Below are 24,209 nucleotides of genomic sequence, written 5' to 3' on the forward strand. Positions count from 1 at the left end.
GAAATAAACGCTAAGATCAAGATTTTTAAAAATGAGACCCGAAAGTCAGGTTCCTAAAACCATATTTAAGTACCTAAATAAATGGCCATATTTTCAAAAGTGCTGAGCACCCAGCAGTTCCCACTGAATTTAAAGATGCCAAATCAGCAAAGTGCCTAGGCACAAGAATATCTTTAAGCATGCAAGTAATTCCATTGTAGTAAATGGGACTACTCACAATCTTAAAGTTATGCATGTTGTTGTGTTGTTCAGTGGGAGCCAAAGAGAGCCTTTCAGTGCCCAGCACTTCTGAAAATTAGGCTACTTATTTAGGTGCCTAAATACAGACTTAGAAGCTTTAGTTACCCATTTTAAAAAAAATCCTTGCCCAAGTCTCAGATGGGAGGTGTTTGTTGTGATAAAAATAAACCACATATTGCATCTTTGCTGCTCACACTGCTAGTCCAAAAAGTTGCAGTGTTTGGTTTGGCAAGGTTTCAGGTCTGCCCCATGCTCCCTCCTCTAGTCACAGAAACCACATTCATGCCTTAATTTGAATTCCTTGATACTGTTGACTGCTCCAAAGTGTTTCTGCTCGCTGCTTTGTTTTCATTCTCTATATGCTAGTCAGCCTGGAAACTGACATTTATAGAAGTGTGGCTTTTCAAGTGATCCCGTTTGATTTCTTCTAAAGTTGTAATTCAACTGGAGTTTTATAAATAAGCCTGTATGCAGACTTCAGTTTCCAAACATGTTTATATCAAATGTTCATTTGTAATCCAGAGCAGAAAAAAGTACTGTTTCTCCTCTTTCATTTCTGCATCAAATCTATTGCTAGTCTCAGTTTCTCTCTCTTTTCTGACATTTTTTCTCCATTGTACCCTGGTTTCCTTTCCTTTCCTTATCCACTCTCTTTACAGTATTTGTCTGTTTTCTAGCATTCACAGTGTGTTGTTAGTTATTATTTAAGTGTCATCTATATACTTGAGAAAGGAATGGCTTGAACACAGGATTCAGAGCCAGGAACTCCTGAGCTATAATTCTGACTGTGATGCTGAGCCCTTCAGTGTCCAGGACTCCTCAGGTAGTTTCTGCCTCACTTTGGCCATCCTGCAAAGCGGTGTTGTGATCAGTTCATGTTTCTAAAATGGTTTCTAAGGGTATGTCTACAATACAAGAGTAGTTCGATTTAACTTAGGTCGAATTTGTGGATTCGACTTTATGAATTCGAATTTGTGTATCCACACTAAGGACACTAATTCGACTTTGTGAGTCCACAGTAACGGGGCAAGCGTCGACTTTGGAAGCGGTGCACTGTGGGAAGCTATCCCACAGTTCCCGCACTCCCCGCTGCCCATTGGAATTCTGGGATTTCCCCCCAATGCATGCTGGGGGAAAAATGTGTCGAGGGTGGTTTTGGGTAACTGTTGTCATTCAACCGTCACTCCCGCCCTCTCTCCCTGAAAGCGCCGGCGGGAAATCTGTTACCGCACTTTTCTGGTCAGTGACAGCGCGGACGCCACAGCACTGCGAGCATGGAGCCCGCTGCGATCATCGCTGCACTTATGGCCGTTGTCAACTCCTCGCACCTTATCATCCACCTCTTCCACAGTCAGCTGCTGAGAAATCGGGCGAGGAGGCTCCGGCAGCGCGGTGAGGACATGAAGTCTCAGACTGGCACAGACCTCTCACAAAGCACGGGATCCCGCGCCGCGGAGATCATGGTGGCAATGGGTCACGTTCATGCTATGGGACAGCGATTCTGGGCCCGGGAAACAAGCACGGACTGGTGGGACCGCATAGTGCTGCAGGTCTGGGATGAATCACAGTGGCTGCGAAACTTCAGGATGCGTAAGGGCACTTTCCTTGAACTGTGTGACTTGCTGGCCCCTGCCCTGAAGCGCCAGGACACCCGGATGCGAGCAGCCCTGACTGTGCAGAAGCGAGTGGCCATAGCCCTCTGGAAACTTGCCACGCCAGACAGCTACCAGTCAGTAGCGAACCACTTTGGCGTGGGCAAATCTACCGTGGGGGTTGCTGTGATGCAAGTAGCCCACGCAATCGTTGACCTACTGCTCTCAAAGGTAGTGACCCTGGGAAACGTCCAGGTTGTCATAGATGGCTTCGCCGCAATGGGATTCCCAAACTGCGGTGGGGCTATAGATGGCACTCACATCCCTATCCTGGGACCGGCCCACCAGGCCAGCCAGTATATTAACCAAAAGGGCTACTTTTCAATGGTACTGCAAGCACTGGTGGACCATAGGGGACGTTTTACCAACATCTACGTCGGGTGGCCGGGCAAGGTTCATGACGCGCGTGTGTTCAGGAACTCTGGTCTGTTTAGACGCCTGCAGGAAGGTAGTTTCTTCCCGGACCACCATATAAGTGTTGGGGATGTGGAGATGCCTACAGTGATCCTCGGGGACCCAGCCTACCCGCTAATGCCCTGGCTCATGAAGCCCTATACAGTCGCCCTGGACAGTGACAAGGAGCTCTTCAACTACCGGCTGAGCAAGTGCAGAATGGTGGTGGAGTGTGCTTTCGGACGTCTCAAGGGGAGATGGAGGAGCTTACTGATCTCAGCGAAACCAATATCCCCATTGTTATTGCAGCTTGCTGTGTGCTCCACAATCTCTGTGAGAGCAAGGGGGAGACCTTTATGGCGGGATGGGAGGTTGAGGCAAATCGCCTGGCTGCTGATTGCGCTCAGCCAGACACCCGTGCGATTAGAAGAGCCCAGCGGGAAGCGCTGTGCATCCGGGAGGCTTTGAAAGCTAGGTTCCTCAGAGAGCAGGATAACCTATGACTGTCCAGTCTCTTTACAGAGAAGCTGAACCTGCCCCTGTTTCACTTACTATTCACTTTTTTCAGTGGTTACATACCCTGTTCCCCAGGTTTCCCCCCTTCCAACAGACGTTTAAAAATAAATTTATTGGAACATCTTTAATTCACAAAGTTTTCTTTACTAACGAATTCGCGTTAAAGGGTTGAAACATGGACGCAGACTGTGGTGGGTACGGTGTGCAGTGATGTACAGACCGCTTCTACACTCGAGGACTGACAGGCTCCTGCTGGGGGTCTCGGGGGGGAGGACGGTTACAGGAGGGTGTGCAGGAAGGGGTGGGTTTGCAGGAAGGGGTGAGGGGTGTGTGGGAAGGGTGAGTAGGTGTAGGGGGATGATGGCTCTGGCTGGGGCTCAGGGCATCGGAGAGGTTCATGGCTAGGGTGGAAGGGCATGGTACGGGCAGCCTGCCTTGCCATTTGTGGATGCCAGGCGCTCGGACCCTGGGGCAGCATACACCTCCCAGACTGACCTGGGGCAGCAGACACCTCCCACAGTGACCTGGGTTCCTAGTGACTGCACTCTGGGTGTGACCTGCTGTTGATCCTGCCCCCATGTCTGTACCCTGATAATGGTGGCTGTCCTATGCAATTAACAAACCCCTCCCCCCCTTCACACAAAGTCTTCTGCAAAGAAACATAACGGAAACAGTAATGAACAGCAAACTATTTTTAATACTCAAGTACACAGTTGGGGGATGAAACTTGGATTTGGGACTGGGTGATCCAGGAAAGGAAGCACTTCTCACACTTTAGGGAATGAGAGCTGTTTGGTACATGAGCGCTCTGCTGGGGTGGAGTGACAGTTTTCACAGCCCCTAGCGCCCCTCCTTCTTGTGATTTTGGGTGAGGGGGGGGACAGGACTTTGTGGCGGGGGAGGGCGGTTGCAGATACAGTCCAGGGGGGCTCTCTGCTCCTGCCTGCGGTCCTGCAGAACATCCACAAGGCGCCGGAGCGTGTCCGTTTGCTCCCTCATTAGTCCAAGCAGCGTTTGAGTCGCCTGCTGGTCTTCCTGCCGCCACCTGTCCTCCCGTTCGCTGTGTGAGCGCTGCTGCTGAGAGAGGGTCTCCCTCCACTGGCTCTGCTGGGCCGCCTCGGCTCTGGAGCAGGCCATCAGTTCAGCGAACATCTCGTCCCGAGTCTTTTTCTTTCGCCGCCTAATCTGCGCCAGCCTCTGTGAGGGGGATGCCGGGGCAGTTCGGGAAACAGCTGCAGCTGTGTGATGGGGAAAAGGAAGTGATTTCCTTGCAAAGATACATGTTTGCGAACACTGAACACAGTCTACTCACTTTCTGTGAACAAGACCATACAGGGCACCTAATCTCATGTGCTCTCAGGACAAGTTCGAATTTTCGGCATTCGCTTTCATTGGCTGGGGTCTTGCACTGGAGATCGGACAAGCGGGGCAGGACAGCAGAATCCGTGTAGCAGCCAGGCCTGGTAAGCCGTAAACTTTAGGCTGCTTAACAGTTAATGGATAGCAGTGCCCTCCTGCTGCAGGCAATCTGGAAAGCATAAAGTCTGACCCTGTTCCAGCCCCTCGCGGCTGTCCCCGGGAAAGATCCCTGTATGCTTTTCCTCTGCAGTCTCCACCACGTGGGTGTTAAACGATGGTCATTGTTATGCAAAGGAAAAGTCAAGCATTCACAATAGTAACATTAAAGTAATTCCCCTAATTAGATGCAGCAGTCGCCGAGCGAGATCACCCTGAGGCGGGTCACCAGGAGAAACAGAGAGCGCATGCTGCGTGAATCCCTGCACAGACCAGGGCCCTATGCTGCCATGCTGGTCGAGGCAATGCTCCCAATATACCTCAGGATGGCCTGGCGCGGAAGAGTGTGCTTCCACGGAGCACCCAATAAGGCACCTCTCCCCAGGAACCTCCTGCGGAGGCTTTTCGAGTATCTCTACAAGAGCTTCGTGGAACTGTCCCAAGAGGATTTCTGTTCGATCCCTATATGCATTGACCTTCTTTTCATATAGTTTTTATTCCTGTTTTTTTAAAAATAAATGTTTACATGTTTATAGCACTTACCGACTGATCCTTCCCCTGATTCAGAGTCCGGGTTAACGGCCGGGGAGGGTTGGTAGGGGATCTCGGTGAGGGTGATGAAGAGATCCTGGCTGTCGGGGAAAGCAGTATTGTAAGCGCTGTCGCCTGCCTCGTCCTCCACAAACCCTTCTTCATCTTCCCCATCCGCGAACATCGCCGAGAAACTGCCCGTCGACACTATCCCATCCTCAGAGTCCACGGTCATTGGTGGGGCAGTGGTGGCAGACCCACCGAGAATGGCATGCAGTGCCTCGTAGAAGCGGCATGTCTGGGGCTGGGCTCCAGAGCGTCCGTTTGCCGCTTTGATTTTTTGGTAGCCTTGTCTCAGGTCCTTGATTTTCACGCGGCACTGCGTTGCATCCCGGCTATATCCTCTGAGTGCCATGGCTTTGGAGACCTTCTCGTAGGTCTTTGCATTCCGTTTTTTGGAGCGCAGCTCTGAAAGCACAGACTCATCGCCCCACACAGCGATCAGATCCAAGACTTCCCGGTCAGTCCATGCTGGGGCCCTCTTTCTACTCTGAGATTGCATGGACTCCTCTGCTGGAGAGCTCTGCATTGCTGCCAGTGCTGCTGAGCTCGCCATGATGACCAACCAGGACATGAGATTCAAAGTGCCCAGACAGGAAAAGGAATTCAAATTTTCCCGGGGCTTTTCCTGTATGGCTGATCAGAACATCTGAGCTCGGACTGCTGTCCAGAGCGTCAACACAGTGGTGCACTGTGGGATAGCTCCCGGAGCTAGTAAGTTCGATTTGCATCCACACCTAGCCTAATTCGACATAGCCATGTCGAATTTAGCGCTACTCCCCTCGTCGGGGTGGAGTACCGAATTCGAACTAAAGAGCCCTTTAGGTCGAATTAAATGGCTTCCTGGTGTGGACGGGTGCGCGGTTCATTCGAATTAACGCTGCTAAATTCGAATTAAAGTCCTAGTGTAGACCAGGCCTAAGATGAAAAATATTACATAGGAGCAAATTATTAGTGATTTTTAACTCATTAGATTTCTTTTCATTATTCATGCTCAAATACTAATTACCACAAGGTATAGTAATCAGTTTTGTCAGGGCACCCTCATTTGGAGTTAGACAGAGTGAAATCCTCCATTGAAGTCAATGGCAAAACTCCCTTGACTTCAGTAGCATCAGGATTTCATCCTCAGTTCTCATTATTGGATATTGAGGCAGCATTGATCTATGTGTTCTCAGATCTCGGATTCCCATTTACTAAATAGCTGTGGAGGAAGGGGGAATTTAAAGTTCACACTTGAAAGATAAATCCTATTTTGCAAAATCTTCCCCTTTTCCCCCACTTTGTTGGTTTTCTTTTCCTTCTAGCCACTCTCGGCTGCTGTCGTATCACAATTGATCGCTGACAAGAAGAGAAAGCCCAGTCTGAGTCCAGTTCATCTTGACAGTGACTCAGTCTTTTCCATCTTATGGTTGTTCAGTGGCCTATGTGCAATAAGTTAGTGGGCCTAAGTTTAGTTCCTTGGGGAAAGCTGTCAAGAGCACAAAAATTACTTCCACAACTGGCACTAATGGCACCTCTGTGGACAGTTTCAGCAGAGAAGCCGAGGGCTGAATGAGTTTTGAGAATGAACAACGTTCATCCCTAGAGGCAGGGCTGAAGTCTGTTGGTGAGCAGTGTGGAAAAGCTTACACTTGCATTGTCTAATATGTGCTCTGTAGATAAAATGGATGATTTCAGTCTCCCAGGCTGTCAAGCTGATCCCTTTCCAAGCACTTAATTCACTGAGTTCTAATTTGTGTAATTAAATTCTGACTCTACATTTCTCCTATAATTTCAACTGGGATATAGTGGTATTCTTCACTCCCTGCCCTCTCCTAAACTATCCAGCAGTGTCATTGTACAGTGTTAAACAGCTTATGGGTTTGACCCCAGCGAGGAGTGAATTAATTCTTATGTATAATTATGATTGTAAAGCATGCTGGGATCCATCAGGGCTGAAGGTGATATCCCATAAATACCACTTTAGTTCTGATTATTATGCCTCTTTTCTCCCAGCTGATAGGTATAAAGACCTGTATACATGTAATATGGATACTGAGATACAAATTCCCTACATTTTTCTTAATAGCTTTCATGTTCTAATAAACTATTATGAAACATATGGGAGTGGAGGGGTGTGTGTATGTGTTTTTATATTAATCTGCTAGAAAATGAGAGGCCTAATATTCCTCTAATACAAAATAAAAGAACAAATGTGAGATTTTCATTAGTTTAAGAAATGGTGCTGTGATCAGTATCTTGGCCCTCAAGGCCCTCTATTCTTTCTTTGTCTCTTGCTGATGCATAACAGTCCAAGTCAGCCAACTTTGCACATGTACAAAAAAACAACATTCATAATGAGATCCTGGTGCTGGGATTTGTTGTTGTTCTGAGTGATGATTTTTATTTCAACGCATCATTTTGCTTGTGCTCTTAGAACAGCTTAACATTCCCACCAACCAAGTCGCATGGTTTTCAGGGGGTTTTGTTGGTTGTTTTTTGCAGATACTTTATATGTTCACTTGTCACAATTCTGATGCTGGCTGCACTATGCCTCAGTTGTTCCAAACAATGGCCCTACACTGTGAACCTCAGTGAACTCATGAGCTTTAAAAGAGTGTTTGATCTTTCCCTGAGTTTGCAGCCTTGAAAACAGCATTATCTTTATTAAGGGCATCTCTCAGAAAGAACATTGGCGTCATGCTAAATTGCAATGATTGTGTATTATTTTAGAAGAAACAAAAGCTTACTTATAATGCCTGTACTATATACTAACAGACACAAAGTATAGTAACAATGTGTGAAGGTGATTTTCCGATGCACAATGAGTCTTCTCGAAAGTCTCAGTTGGGAGTGTATTCCCGTAGAGGAAAATAAAGCAGTGACATACTTAAAGACTCACTGACAAAGCTGATAGGTTCACAGTACAGATCTATCTTGTGTCTTCCTTTAAAGTAGGTTTTTACTGATTTTTTTTCAGTTTTAGAAATCTGTCAAATAAACATATTACAGTTTGGTTTCTATAATTACTGTAGGTTAAAGAGAAGAACATCTCCATTTTTCTCTTGTTTTAAACTTTGTGTGGAAATCCACTGGTTCTAGTTCTCATAGTTCTGCTATTCACGAAAGAAAAGCCATGATATGACTCAGAAGGAGATCTAGGGAAAATCAAAAGTAGGCCAACACAAGGGCCAACCAGAGGCTAAATCCTCTTAGTTGCTGAATGAAGACTGTGGGGTTCTAAACCCCCTCAACTCCTGGTACAGTCAGTGAAAGTTGAGCAGGCTCAGATTAGCACAAAGTCTGAATGTCTTCTTCCTGTACGATATTAGAATTTTTACACGAATGCTACTTCTTGAAGATCTCCAATCCCATAAGCCATTAATAGGGATTTTGCCATTTTCACAAGTGGGGTTATTTTATATTTGCCAATAATAAGGCAATATCCAAAAATTTCCCATAGTAGACATTCCTTTAAACTCCTTCCTCCACATGTAACAAGATTGATAAGCTATTTTACCTCCATTTTATAGTGAAAAATCAGTAACAGCTAAGGTTATTTTAATTAACACATGAGCTATACTCCAGCTAATATATTCCACTTCTGCATTATTGTGAAAAGGAACATATTTCTTGATAACATAAAAAAGCTAGAGTATAAAGGTTCTGTTCTTCTCTCCATACACACACACAACTCCCACTGACATGAAAGGTGTGAATAGGGCGCGATTTGTAGGAGCATGTCATTTGTTCAACACAACTGCCTTTGTTTTCCTGATTTTTGGCAACAGATCAGGGCAAAGTTGCTCTCATTTTACAGACATATTATAGTACAGCGAATACATAACAAGTTTCAAAGAACCTGGCATTTTTTATTAATGCCTAGTATAAGGGATTGAAAAACTAAAAATACATTTAAAAGGAGAAGAATATAACTGTCATGCTGCCAAATAGAGAAAAGAAAGACTTGATTTCCCCAGGCATTTGAGCTTTCTGGATCAACAGAGTCCCAAAACAGCCACTTTTCTGATGGACAGGGGGGCTTAAAAGGAGCTCTCTCCTTCCCGCACTGTGTGGGCAACTGAGAAAGGCATGACAGACAAATGTTTTTTCTGTAGGCTCTGCCACAGAACAGTGGAACAAAATACCAAATCCTTACTGTAGATCAAGAGTACATGCACATTCATTGTCTAGCACAGGCCTGTACCCCCTCTTACCCCTGCAGCACTTCCTGTTACTCCATAATATGGTGGTGTGAGCATTTTTTATCTAGAAGATTATGGCCTGCTGGTGCCAGTGTGCCCAAATCACTAACAAGGACAAAGTCAAACTCTGATTCCAAAGAGAACTATCTGAAAAAAGTTGTCTGATTTATTACCATGTGAATGGAGTTTTTTCCTGGTGTCACAGAAGGAATATATACAGTGATGAGCTGCCAAAATCTTAACAACGGGTTCCCTATAAAAAGTTCTGATTTAACAACGGGTTCCCTATAAAAAGTTCTGATTTAAGGGATGTGCGACAGCATGTATTTTTTGTACCAATAGGGTTACCATACGTCCATATTTTCCCAGGAGGTGATTAAGAACCGAAAAGCCTGACATGTCCAGGAAAATACAGATGTATTTTAACCCTACCTAAAGTTCTTTTTTAAAAAGATGGGGCTGAACTAGAAATGAGCTCCGTTTCACATGTGTGGGTGGTGATCAGGGACAGTCTCAATTTTTGGGTCTTTTTCTTATATAGGCTCCTATTACCCCTCACCCCCGTCCCGATTTTTCACACTTGCTGTCTGGTCACTCTAGGGTGTGCACATGTGTGGGTCCCAGCTGCTCCCTGCCCCCCCTCATTAAAGCAGGTGTGCAGGGTTACTGCCCTGGGAACTGCAGGGCACCAGTGGATGTGGGGCTGGCTGCAGATAGGGGCGTGGGGCAGGGCTAGCTGGAGGCAGGGAGTGACACGGGCTGGCTGTGGGCAGGTGATGCAGATGGGCGGGCTGCGGGTGGCTGTGGGCAGGGGGTGGCTGCGGGCGGCTGTGGGCAGAGGCTGGCTGCAGGCAGGGGGTGGCTGTGGCAGGGGCTGCAGGCAGAGGGTGGCTGCGGGCAGAGGGTGGCTGGGGGCAGGGGCTGGCTGGGGGCAGAGGCTGGCTGCAGGCAGGGGCTGGCTGTGGCGGGGCTGCAGGCAGAGGCTGGCTGCGGGCAGAGGGTGGCTGTGGCACGGGCTGGCTGCGGGTGGCTGGGGGCAGGGGCTGGCTGTGGGCAGGGGCTGGCTGCGGGTGGCTGGGGGCAGGGGCTGGCTGTGGGCAGAGGGGCGGCTGTGGGCAGGGGCTGGCTGCGGGCAGGGGGGTAGCTGGGGGCAGGGGCTGGCTGTGGGCAGAGGGGCGGCTGTGGGCAGGGGCTGGCTGCGGGCAGGGGGGTGGCTGGGGGCAGGGGCTGGCTGTGGGTGGCTGCGGGCAGGGGGCTGGCTGGGGGCAGGGGGTGGCGGGGGAGGGGCGCAGATACTCACACGGGGGGGAGGGGAGCGGCTGGGAGCAGCAGGACGCAGCCGGGAACTCACCAGGGCCAGACGTCCAAAGAGCAGGAGCAGCAACAGGGCCAGGAGGCAGCTCACATGGCTCTCGCAGCACAGCGCAGCGCCCCCCGGCGGCCGGGAGGAGGAATTACAGGCTTCCCAGGCAGAGCCCATCAAAGCTTCCCTCACAGGGAAGCTAGTTAACAAGCGGTTCTAAAACCGCTTCTAAATTTAACAACGGGTTCTCGCGAACCGGTGCGAACCGGCTCCAGCTCACCCCTGAATATATACCATTCAGGATAGCTGAAGGAAAGAGATTGGAGGTGGCCCTGAACTGGAACTCTGGATTCAAGCGTCCTCAGACTCCAAACTGGATCCAAAACCTGGGAAATGCCAACTTCTACTTCTGGGTATGAAGCAGAAAATAGGCACTTCCCCTAGGGCACACTTTTCATCACTGTTGTCTTCCCAGGACCCACAGGCCTTTAGCTCAGCCCTATTTCTTCAGTGATGCCAACTGTCCATTTCGTCCCACTTCAGAGAGCTACAAGATGAGGCTACAACCCTCTCTAATCACTTCATATATCAATTTGCACATTAGTTCTCCATCTCTCTCTAATGTGTATGGTGCACTTCGACAATCCAACATGCTAATGAAAAATTTATCCTAGAGCTTTGGATGCCTGTGGTTCTAGTTTATAGCAGAAGTTTCTTATGCTGATACATTGAACGCGAGGGACGGTAACGTGGAGTCTGCAGGACTCTAAAGGTTGAAATGGTGGAATCTGGAAAACAATTATTGTAACAGTTTAAAGAATGTCAGGGAGATGGTTTTCATAACTGTGTGCCTTAAAGTCATTTTAATCCAATTAGAATAATTGTTAGAATTGACTATATTCCATCCCAGGGGCGTTTACAGTGGTTTATAATCTATGCCCAGCTGTGCGGTATGCCATGGATTTCTAAATGTGAAAGAATATAGCTCTAAAATTGGGAAAAGTCAGAGGAAGAAAATGATTGCTTGAAATCAAAGTACTCACTAAATACTTGTAATCAACCTGACTTAATGAAACCCTGAGCAGAATATTTATTATTAGCAAGTTTCTCTGTTTGAACTCCACAATGTACATTTTTCTTATGTAAAGTATTTTCATAATATAAGGTTTTCTTGGTGTCTCAGATTGCACACGTATTAGGTCACTGTAAATTGTCTTGAAGAGTCTTGGCTGATTTTTTGGAATCTGTTTCTAGGCTGAACAGAAGGATTCCTTATTTCCTTTCCTGGAATCTGAAGTGCAATATAAAAATTAATGCTTCCTTTTAAATTTTAAAGCCAGTGAATCCTAGAAAGTGCATAGAAATTTAAACGAAACAAATTAAAATAAATATTTCATAAAATAAGGTCCTTTTAAAATTCCATCTTTACAATGGGTAGACGTTAAAGCTAGACAAATATCAAATTAGAAATATGGCATACATTTTTAACAGTGAGGATGATTAACTATTGGAACAAACTACCAATGAAAGTGCTGGATTCTCCATCTCTTGAAGTCTTTAAATTAAGACTAGATACCTTCCTGGAAAGCATGCATTGGTTAAAAAAAAAATTATTGGGCTCAATACACAAGTAACTAGATGAAATTATAGGGCCTGTGTTATACTGGACATCAAACTAAGTGATCTAATGGCCTTAAAATCTGACTCTGTTAACATAAACTGTAAAAACAATGGGTACATGTAAAATCAATGTTTATAAATAAGATGGGTAGTTAGTCAAGTAATTAAAGGGCATGCAGTTAATCAAGAAATGCATTAACAACAGTTTGATCTCAACAAAGAAAGCAAAACAAGACCTGCTGTGATTATGTGCCAAATGCAGAGAGAACAACAACCAAACAATTGCCAGGCTCAAATAAAAATAAATAAATAAAGAGAACTGTGGCTAAGAAATATGAAAATAGAAGATTCAATAAAAGCAAAAGAACACAAAATGATAATTGCTAGTGTTTGCGACTGTCTTAGTGTTATGTGACAGATCCAGGCCAGTGGGGTACAGGAGTCTGGTAGAGGTAAATATACTGGTCACTGGATGAGTAGTTTTCTGTTCCCTGAGTGACCAGAGCAGGGGCTGCACTAGAGTAATCAGGAAGCTGCTAGAACCAATTAAGGCAGCAGGCTGATTAGAACACCTGCAGCCAATCAAGGCAGGCTAATCAGGGCACCTGGGTTTAAAAAGGAGTTCACTTTAGTTTGTGGGTGGCATGTGAAGAGCTGGGAGCAAGAAGCTGAAAGTGAGAGCTGCTGGAGGACTAAGGAGTACCAGCGTTATCAAACACCAGGAGGAAGGTCCTGTGGTGAGAATAAAGAAGGTGTTTGGTGGAGGCCATGGGGAAGTAGCCCAGGGAGTTGTAGCTGTCATGCAGCTGTTACAGGAGGCACTATAGACAGCTGCAATCCATAGGGCCCTGGGCTGGAACCCGGAGTAGAGGGCGGGCCCAGGTTCCCCCCAAACCTCCCAACTCCTGATCAGATACAGGAGGAGTTGGCCCAGACTGTGGGTTCCACCAGAGGGGAAGATCACTGAGGTGAGCAAATCTGCCAATAAGCGCAGGACCCACCAAGGTAGAGGAGGAACTTTGTCACAGTATCTATATGGAGTCCCTATCCTGTGGCACCATATACATACAAGGCCTGATTCTCACTGCCTTTCCCCCAGTACAGTCATTCGCACACATGCAATGGAGCTGTAATATGTTGCCAAATAAGAACTCTCCACTCACAGACACGTGTGGTAGCATTTCATGCCCACTTTGCACAGGCATAAATGACTGCACAGAGTTCAAGGCAATGAGCCTCAGTGACTGGTCATTACATTTCAGAAGAAGTGGAGGGTGGAAAGTTTAAAAATTCTGATCTGAAGATAGTTTTTCAAGTAAAAAAGCTGTCAATGGAAGAAGGAAGAAATTGTATACAGAGCAGTCTCTGCTAATGAGAAAAATAACTATAAGAACATGACAATGGACTTTGAAATGACAAAAAATAACTCCCCCACCCCCAAAAAAGGAAAATGTCCAAAGCAAAGTAATGAACTTTGCCTCATGTGGTTTTGCTTTGCCTGACCTTGCTTAACAAAGAGTGCTGTGGTTCACTAGCAAAAGAAAACATTCCAGATGTGTTTTGGCCAAAAGCAATGGCTTTCTTCTCATAAAGGGTTGAAGAAAGCACTCTATACAAAGGAAAAATAACTTGTGCTAGTCAGAAAAAGCTTACTTCTAGTGTTTACATACCAGGAGAGAGCTTGGCTCTTACGGAATTTAATATAGCAGAGAGAGGGGGACCACCCTCACCACCCCCATCAAGGAAGATACATTTTGAGTACCCCACTGAAGTATTAGGACCCTCATTTTACTCACTGGGAAAACAAGACAGAGATTAAAAGGACATTGTCAATTTAAAATCTATCTGAATTTGTTTAGCTACTATTGTTAGAAATAACATTAAAACTTACTGCAGCTGACAGATATTAGAGAAAAAAACTTTTTTCCCCCAGTTTATTTACTTTGTGCATTCAGTAGCGCAAATTTGTGTATTTGGTAGTTTCACTATAGAATCAGGCTCCATTCCTACAAACACACGCATGCTTAACTTTACCCAGAGGAGTAGACTGATGTCTATGGGACTGCTCATGTGAGTAAAGATGTGGACATATAGAATTGTCTGAAGGATTGGGGCCCCAGGCCTGTCATTGGTAGGAAGCAGGTACACTTGTCAGTTGAAGGATTAGGGCCTAAATTAGTTTCCGTGGCTGTGCAGATTGTTCACACAGCAACGAGAGAGAGAGAAGCATGTTTTAAAAACAGGAAACGATTATTGTAAAAGCACAGTAGTTTGCAGAGGGACTTGAACAAACACAGTACCTGAAACAACTTTTCACTCACTTTTTAAAAATTGACTAGATTTCAAGTGACTTGCCCAAGGACATCTGAGTGTCAGTGATGGGGTTAGAATGTAGGAGTTTCTGGCTCCCAGTCCCAGTGCATTACTAGACCACACAATGGCTATGAATAGTTAGAAAGCCAGATCCTCAGCTGTAGCACAAATGTAAATCCAATCAAGTGTTGCCCTGATATACCAGCTGTGGATCTGACCCAGATGCTTTTTGAGCTAGTATTTGGACAAATAAAGAACCTGTTCCTTCAGTCCCAATACCTAATAATAATCTTGTAGGAATATTTTCAGCAGTATAAAGTTCTTAATATTTGCTCTGCAGAATAAAGAGATTTGTGTTTCATTGGTGGTTTGACAGGTGATGATTCCAAAGGCCTTAATGTTAGGCATCTCTTTAAATCTACACAGTTTTGCTTTTCTTGTTGTCTGTGTTTGCTGCGAAGAAACATTTGGCCATTATTCCATTCATGGAAAACCAAAGTCTTTAGTATTGATTAAGCATTGTTACAAGACACCATCCCAAGACACCATTCCTACATACTGATGCATGTAGGCAGTCCTTCATGCCTAGAGGGAGCCCCACTTATGCCAGTGGGATTGCAGGCAGATGTAAGGGCCTGCCCATGTGGATCAGTCCAGCAGAATCAGGATGTAAACCAGCAAAACAGAATGCGCCCTGAGTCCCCAGTAGTAAATTATTTGTGAGGATGAGAGTGGGGGTTTGTCTTACACTCTCTTTATCTTTTACTATTAGAGGCAGTGGGGAGAATGATGAAGAAATGAGAGCAGAAAACTAGGCAGGGAGAGAGTTGTGCAGACAGTTGGCAGGAACAAGCATCTCAGTATAAACAATGAATTGTCCAGTAATTCTCTAACTTGAGCCATTTAAGTTTAGAAAGCACTGTTCCCATTCTTTTTTGTGATACGGGTCAGATGGTATGGTGAGTAGAGCCAAGGACTAGAATCCTTCCTTACTAAGTCCTGGGCTTACAACTGGATATGGCTTAGAGAAATCATTTGACCATCAACTCCTTTGTGCCTGCACCCGGTGGAGAGAATTGGGTTAAAAAGTAAGGCCTCAATGAAAATTAACATTCACATCTTAGGTTGAGGTGTTTTAAGCAAATAAATTTAAAAAATTATAGTAATTATGAATTAGTGAGGAACATATCTCCTTTTGGATAATACTGCATCTTCCTTGGCAATTCAGAATACTTGTCATTAAGTCATCCAGTTAGTTCTACACAGCTAAGAAATGGCTTCTTGGTCACTGGACTGCAGGCAAAGTTTCAGGTACTATGTTGTGAGTAAACTTCCTTGCACGATTGTGTCACAATGAGCAGACTGAAAAATGAAGGTGCTCCCTTTAACAGGGTTCTATTCCTTAAAGATCTAGTGGCATAACTACCTTTTCTGCCTACTGTAGCAAACAGAATTTATGGTATTGCTGTTAAATTGTTTCATAATCCAAGATGCACATGTAACTCATCCATTGTTGGCTTTGTTTACTCTCTAGGATTTGTGACTGCTTTACCGAGCTGTTCTATGCTGGGAGCATGTTGTATATACATGTTGATTTCTAAAGTCTAAAAATATTATAAACTAATTTAAAACTTCTTCCTCATCATCCTTTTCCCACTGCTCATTATCAAAAAATGGATAATGTGTTTCTGTATTGTTTCAGGCTGTGAATCGTCTCTTCAACTGACATTTCAGAAGGCTACGGTTGCAGTGGACAATATCTTTAAGTCCCTCAGGGATGTTACAAGAGCTCGAATGCACATGAAACAGTTTAATTCTGTGTATGTCCCAGGAAGCAATACCTGTCAGGTAAGTAGATAATCCTTTTTCCATCTGTGTTATGTTGTTCTAGCATATGGTCAAAATTACAGTTTCACAGATGTGACTAATTTACTTGTGTATGAATACAAAACATATTCTGCAACCCCACGGAATGTTTTTGGAAATAGGTTTGAGAACTGACCTAATCAGCAGCAGCCTTCTGAAGTCCTTAGTTAGTCCCGACTCAAGCAAACTCCCCTTGACTTCATTGGATTTCAGTGGGAATTTGCCTGAGTAAGGGCTTCAGGATTTGGTTAACAATGATGTAGTGATATTGTATACATTTCATATGACTACACAGGACCAGAATCCACTACTGTATATTGAAATTATGTCTAGGTACCTACATGGGACTGTGTTTCAAAGTATTTTTCTCAGATTTCCACAATTGCAAGAGTCTTGCTGTAAAAATTGCCTGATAATACAGCTTCTGTTTAGTAAAAGTAGTGTGATTTTCTTTTAGCATAGATCATCCTGACCAAAGCTGGTTTCCTCCCCACCACCCACCTAAATTACATAACTTCTTCAGTTGGAAATGGACATTTGCCACATGGAAAGCACATGTAGTAATTTAAGATTTTAAAAGACCATTAAGCTTGTCCCTGGTCTTTAGCCAGAAAGACTCCTTTGAAACTTCAGTGTACTGCAGACCAACAAATGGATAAAATTAGTCTAGTGGTAAGTCAAACAATGCTGTGTAGCAATGGAACTTTGGCTATTACACAACATTGCTGAAGAGGCCGTGCAGTGGAAGAACTGTAGGAGAGGCAGGTGAAAGAGTGACACGGGTCATGCTGCAATTGCAATGGCTGTCAAAACAGAAAACCTAATCCTGACATCTTCTGGCACTTATGACCAGAATGATGGCTGATATAGCAAATATAATCAAAATATTCATTAGGTAGCTCTGTGCAGAATACTCAGCATGATTTTAAAAAAAGTACTTCTGAAAGTTTCCTAGAAATGTAGCTAGCATCAGTATGTTGTTTGATTTTAACTCACTTCTACTCATTTAGGGCCAAGTCCTGGAATGCCTTTTATGGAGGTAAAGGATCCATTAATTAAAGGACATAAAAAAAGTACCAGCACAAATTCCCTGTTTCCCATGCAGTTGCTAAAGGAGGTAGTTTGCTGGGGCTAGTGGAGTGTCCTCAAAAGGTATCTTTCAGGGGGTTGGTGGGGCGGAGGTCCTGGGGGTGTTTGTGTCCAGAATCTCATGTATGCAACTTGTGTGAAGCGATTGGCTGTCTGGAGTGTGCTCAATAGTGTTGTAAATGGAAGAAAAACTCACGTACACTTATTTCAGCTGCCTAACCTAGCTCTGTACTGTACTAGCTGATCATGCAGAAGGAGATTAGGAAGAGATCTGCAGATTCACTGTGGTCAGGATCTGTGGGGTGGCTGGGACATATACAAACAAGCTCTCCTTTTCTGTCAAGCATCCCTCTGTGGATGGATCCAGTGATGAGCTGCCAAAATCTTAACAACTGGTTCCCCATAAAAAGTTCTGATTTAAGGGGGTGGGGAGGGGCCGGGGCTGAGGGGGGGAGACATACTCGTGGGGCCGGGGGCCCCTGCAGGGCCTGGGCCAATTGCCCCACTTGCCCCCTCCCCTCCCCTCTGGCCAGCCCTGGAGCTTGCAGCACGCCCCCCCACACACACACACACCTTGCTGGGCCACTCAAAAAGCGGCAGCAGGACGACTCCCGAGCTCAGCTGAGCTGCCCAGCTGGGGCTGGCGGCTGGCCACGCTGCAGCTGGGGGGAAGCGGGGGAGGGACCCAGGGAGCCTCAGCCTCCCTAGCTGGGAATCCTGGGAGCAACAGGATGGTCTGGCCCACGGACTGGAGTTCTTTGCCCACCTCCTGGCCCTTTAACAACCGGTTCTCCATGGAGGTCTAATTTTAGCAACTGGTTCTTGGGAACCGGTGAGAACCTGCTCCAGCTCACCACTGGATGGATCCCAAGTCCTCTCCCACTGTGTTTAGTTGGTTTACTGCCATGCTACAGCTGCTACAAAGAGTGAGAGAGTTGCAGGGACCCAGGGTCCCTCTCCTTTTAAATGGAAAAGAACAAAGTTACTGTTTTATGAGTTGGGGCGCTATGGATTTTCTGAGTAGAGGGATTTTTCAGAGCTGCCACTAAGGAGTGATGTAATAGGGGTGCGCACTTCTGTATATGTTGCTCCCAGTGCCTGTCAGTCGGGGAAGAGACACCCACTGCAGGGAATCAGAAGGCACTGCATTTCCAGGTGAGACAAAAACATGAACTGGTTGGAGGAGTTGAGTGGCTACTGGAGCATTATGCTCTTCTCTGGATAAGACTATTGTTTACCGCCTCAGGTTTGATTAAGCCACCAAACAGAGCCCAGCCTATGGCTCCTTGGGCCAGGAGCCTAACCTTAAAAACCCTAGTTTAATCTCTATTATGTACAGATAAAGTCCCCAGTCTTCAGCCCATCCTGCCAGGGGTCATGTCTATACTGAGATCTGAAACTGTGTTAACACCTATGCAGGGTTCTTGATATTTCATAGACATTGTATCAGCATTGATATGTTTTGGGGCAGTTATTCTGATTGAGTTCATATCCCAGAATATACTGATGCTAACAGAGTTACTAGGAAACTTTAAAGAGGACTTTTCTTATCACCACAAATGTCCTGTATTAAACAGGCTAATGAATGTTTATGTAAAGTTAGCCTATCAGTTATCCTCATGGTTACATGTGTCACAGGATTCCACAACTAATGTTTCTGCTCAGCCTGCTCTTGTAACTGCTGCTCTGTTCCTGTCATTTCTCATCCTGGTTACATACACAATTTTTGGTAACCTGGTCTGTCTATATGGGACAGGTCCACTTGTTAGCATCTTCCTAGCAAGAACTGTGTTTAAACACGGTTTTATACAAAAAAATCTTAGCAGTGTCAAATCTCCAGACAGGATCTTAATGTAGGCATTAGGATATACGTTTTTTGTTATTGTCAGTCTAATGTAGGAATTGAAGGAGATTACATTATATTTTGAAAAGCATTGTAAATATTGTGGCCAAGATTTTAAAACATGACTAGTGACTTCATGGCTCTCATTTTTGGATGGCCAGCCTGAAACCCTCGAAAGGCCCTCATTGACAGAGCATGGATATCCAGGCACCCAAAATTAGGGCTGGCTAGAAAACAAGAATTCTGTTTTGCAAAAAACAGTTGAGGTTTTGACATTTGTTTTTGTTCCAGTGTGGAACAAAAATGTGACCTTTTGAAAATTTTCACAAAACAACATAAGGGAAAGAAAGGAAACGTGTCCCAGGAATAGCTGGTGTCCTGGTAGCTAGGGCACTCATCTGGGAAGTGGGAGACCTAGGTTCAAGTCCCTGCTCTAAATCAGGCAGAGTGGGATCTTGAGCCTGTGTATCCCACATTCCAGGTAAGTGCCCTCTCCTCTCCATGGGCCATTGGCAATTCAGGGGTGGATCTCTTTAGTAGTGCCATCTTGAACCTCTCCAAGAGGCAATCTACCTCTCCAAGAGGCAGTAGCTAGGTCAATGGAAGAATTTTTCTGCAACCTAGCAATGTCCACACCGGGGCTTAGGTCAGCTTAAAAATGATATATGGAGATATACCTATCTCATAGAACTGGAAGGGACCCTGAAAGGTTATTGAGTCCAGCCCCCTGCCTTTACTAGCAGGACCAAGTGCTGATTTTGCCCCAGATCCCTAAATGGCCCCCTTAAGGATTGGGTTTAGTAGACCAATGCTCAAACCACTGAGCTATCCCTCCCCTCATAGCCATAGCTTAACTATGTCTCTCATGGGTGTGAATTTCACATGAGCAACATAGCTAGGTTGAGCTAAGATTTAGGTGTTGAGCAGTCCTTTGTGTGTGGCAAGCATGCCCACCTAAGTAACTGACTGCCAGGGGAAGTACGTGGGTTCCCTCTACTGCCCCCTGACTCTGTGTGGGACAAGTGACCCGTGCTGTCACCCCTGCTGCATCCAAAGGGATGGGGGCTCCTACTGCAACACCTTCAGGGGAAAGGGGCCCCTGGCCTGCCACCATCACTCCAAATGGAGGGTTGGGCTGGGAGGACAGAACCACAGGAGGCTGCATGTCATTATGTTGTTATGAACCCAGGGCTCCAGATTGTCTTAATCTGTCCCCGTTCTCCTATGTAGCTAGGGGGCAGGAGTGGCTGCCTCTGCAGGGAGGGAGAGCTAGAGGTGCATGATCATTCCTCCTATAGCTCTTCCTGGTCTAGGAGTAGGGACTGAATTATTATTTCACACTTTACGTGATATGCCCGTCTCTAGCTGCCAGGACAGCCTGTTTCAAACACACTAAATTAACTCAAACAAATCATAGTACTCATTTCTGTTTAAGTGTTCAACAAAGCCACATGTCTCCTTTGAAATTATGCCTTCTGGATTCGAGATAACTTACAGGTATGGTGACAGTTCGCTGCCCTCTCTGTATGACCCTAAAGGAGCTTTGGGTTGGAGAAGCCTAAGCCCATACGCTCTACTCTGCTAATAATAACGGCCGCGACTGGCAGCTTGACCTCTTCTCCCACAAGAATCTTCACACTTTTTTCCTTGCCTCCCTTTACACATGGAGTACACCCAGCATCTGGGTAAATACAGCATTTACCTGTCTTTTCAATTAGATGAGAATCCTGTGCATATCATTGCTATGTAGTGTTGCAAATACAGTTGTTGCTTCAACCTTGTAAATGTGTCCAATCAATTTCCATTCTGTGACAAAAGCTTTTGTTTCCTTTAATGGAAATGAAATGCTAAGAAAAGCAACTAGCCCAAGTACAGGCCATTTTATTTTCAGCACATGTTCTACTTTTGCAGGCCACTTACAAGCCATTACTGAAGCAGGTGGTAGAGGAGATATTCAGTTCTGATCGACCTGACCCTGTTGATATTGAGCACCTATCTGCAGGCCTCAGTGATCTCCTGAAAACTGGATTCAGCATGTTCATGAAGGTAAAGCAACCATCCCAAGTTCATATATAAAATCTGCATCTGTCCATAGTTTAACATCTCAGCCATTGCTGTTATATATGGTTGTGTATCACTTCCACTAGCTGCCCAGGAAATGGTACACAACTGTATTTGCCTTCGTCATTGTAATAACTGGATGAGATTAATGCTCAAGAAAATGAAGACCTAATTATTCCAGTAATACATATACATATGTGTGTACATAGGTGTATATATCTATATGGAGAGATATAAATATGTGTCTATTTATATTATTACACGTGTATTTATTTCCGTTTTTAAAAACTATGTTAGAAAAGCAGCTGCTGAATTATGAACTTCCTGTATGTATCTTGACCAAGCTGTAACAGCTCCATTTTGAAAGTGCAGCCTTTTGCCTTCTCCGTTGTCTGTTGCTTCCATGCTGGGCTGAAATTCAAAAGGCTGGTGGCAAAAGAATAACAAGAGGAGACCATTGACATTAAGTGCTCTCCTATCAAAATGGAATAACTCTAAACAATAGACTGGCTCCCAACCCAGAGAACTATTTAGCCATGGAGAGGTCATCTTGGCAACAAAGGCAGCAGGCAGGAGGCTATGATCACTCGGGGAGCTGAGGAGGATGTCACCTGACAAAGGGGGCAAAAAGTTATAAAAGAGGCAAGAGCTGCTCTTCTGTGGGCCATGTTTCTCCAGCTCAAGATGAGGGAGGGGTAACCCACCTGCAGAAGCCTGGGTGAGGCAGGGGATCTTGTTTACCTTCCTAAGCGCAGATGGTTTCCAAGGATTCCCAAAGGAAGGGGGTGCTAGTGAGGGGTGTTGTGGTTAGGGAGGTTGTGTTCTATATGATCTGTTCTGTTTCTTAGGCATTTATGATTAAGTACAAGAGAGCGGTGGTATTAGTCTGTTTAGCATATTTGGTACATAAATACCTTGCAACGCCAGCTACAAAAGTGCTATGTGAATGCCTGTTCTCACTTTCAGGTGACATTGTAAATAAGAAGCACGCAGCATTATCTCCCGTAAATGTAAACAAACTTGTTTGTCTTAGTGATTGGCTGAACAAGAAGTAGGACTGAGTGGACTTGTAGGCTCTAAAGTTTTAAAATGTTTTGGTTTTGAGTGCAGTTATGAAACAAAAAAAAATCTACATTTGTAAGTTTCACTTTCACGATAAGGAGATTGCACTACAGTGCTTGTATGAGGTGAACTGAAAAACACTATTTATTTTATTTATAATTTTTACAGAGCAAATATTTGTAATAAAAATAATATAAAGTGACCACTGTACACGTTGTATTCTGTGTTGTAATAGAAATCAATATATTTGAAAATGTAGAAGAACATCCAAAAAATGTAATAAATTTCAATTGGTATTTTATTGTTTAATAGTGCAATTAATCACAATTAATTTTTAATCACGATAAATTTTTTTTTAGTTAATCATGTGAGTTAAGTGTAATTAATCGACAGCCCTAGTATAAAGATATACTGTCAGGGTTGGAAGACCTAAAAACTGACCCACAGTTCTTTGCCTCTGGAAGATCTTTCTACACCTGTGTGATTTCTGAAAAACAATCCATGCTGTAACTCCAAGAAAGAAAGAAAGAAAGACGTTCCACTATCAAAGTGTATAAACGAGCTTGTGCACACATGATGTTTGAAATGACTGGTTTTATTTACTGGAGATTTCCCTGTAATTCACACCTGCATTTATTGATTTTATTTGCTTGTTTATTTTTTTTATTTTTGAAGCAGGAACATAAATTACAGGTTTCAGAGTGGTAGCTGTATCAGCAAAAAGAACGAGGGGTACTTGTGGCACCTTAGATACTAACAAATTTATTTGAGCATAATAAATTTGTTAGTCTCTAAGGTGCCACAAGTACCCCTCATTCTTTTTTAACATAAATTAGTTTTTCTAAAAACATACGTGTGGTCTCCAGAAAGTATAACATTCAGATAGAGCCATTTTCAACATTGACCAGTTGCTAGGTCTACCCAATTGTTGTTGTTACACTAGCACCTATATGCCGTCTAAGTCGAGGTCACATTGTGCTAGGTGCTGTACAGTCATATACCAAAATCAGTCTCTTCTCCAGAGAGTGGACGATCTCAGGTCACACTCCTGCAGCTGGACCTGTGCAGGCAAACCCTGCCCAGAGCCCCATTGCTCCATACTGACATAATGGTGAATTTCCAGGGATTGCTTAAGGCAAGAGGTAACTTGTTGAGGGAGCACTAACTAATGGCGTTGGGGAGGGAAAAGAGTAGGTGAAATCCTTGAGAAATGGCTGAAAAGGGAGGGAGTTATGGGCACAGCCAGTGACTGAGCTGTAAGTTGACATCTCCTGAAATATGGTTTTGTTTTTGTTTGTTTTTTCTGAAAAAATGTGAGATGCTAAGAGATTTGTAATCATACATGTGTTCACTCTTTCAGTAGTTGTCATGAATCATTCTCTGTTGTTTTGCCAAGGGTCTCTTCTGTTGGTTGCTCTGGACATTTTTCATCTGTCTGCTCAACGTTTTAAGAACCAGTACCCAGCCACCAGTTAGTCTTTCAAAATGCACTGTATCAACAATGCTCTCTTCATGCTGGAATCACCCATGTCAGTAGAGCTGCGGGCAAGCAGTTGCTTTGACTCCAAGATATTATTGTTAGTTACACAAGACCAAGATATGCCTGGTATTTTACAGGCAAATAGGACAGTGTAATCAATATGCTCCCCTGCATGACTCACTGAGTGCTGTTCAGCATTTATGATATCACACTTTCTTCCATGATAACAAATTATGATGTCACAAACACTTTACTGAGACATCACTGAATGAAGCAAGTGAATTATAAAGGAGAGCACTTTTTATGTGCACCCAGATATGGGAACCAACTATGATGAGTAAGGAAATACTTCTATACATGTTAGTTAGATTGGATTTTGTTAAAATTATGTTTTTCTAAAATTTACTTGACTGTGTCATGGTTCTTAAAAAGTTCCCATAGATGAAGAAACTAAATTACTTATCAGTGTATCATTGGT

At 44.5% G+C, this 24,209-nt stretch overlaps 1 protein-coding gene across 1 annotated transcript in view; it reads left to right on the forward strand.

Moving 5' to 3' along the window:
• Positions 1–24,209, forward strand: part of SCFD2 (sec1 family domain containing 2) — a 300,890-nt gene that overhangs the window by 258,602 nt on the left and 18,079 nt on the right. The window contains exons 6-7 of the mRNA XM_045018575.1: positions 16,033–16,178; positions 21,040–21,174. Coding sequence (XP_044874510.1) covers positions 16,033–16,178; positions 21,040–21,174 — 281 coding nt within the window. The remainder of the gene's footprint in view (positions 1–16,032; positions 16,179–21,039; positions 21,175–24,209) is intronic.

This window comes from Mauremys mutica, chromosome 5 (assembly GCF_020497125.1).
Source record: "Mauremys mutica isolate MM-2020 ecotype Southern chromosome 5, ASM2049712v1, whole genome shotgun sequence".
Classification (NCBI taxonomy): domain Eukaryota; kingdom Metazoa; phylum Chordata; order Testudines; family Geoemydidae; genus Mauremys; species Mauremys mutica.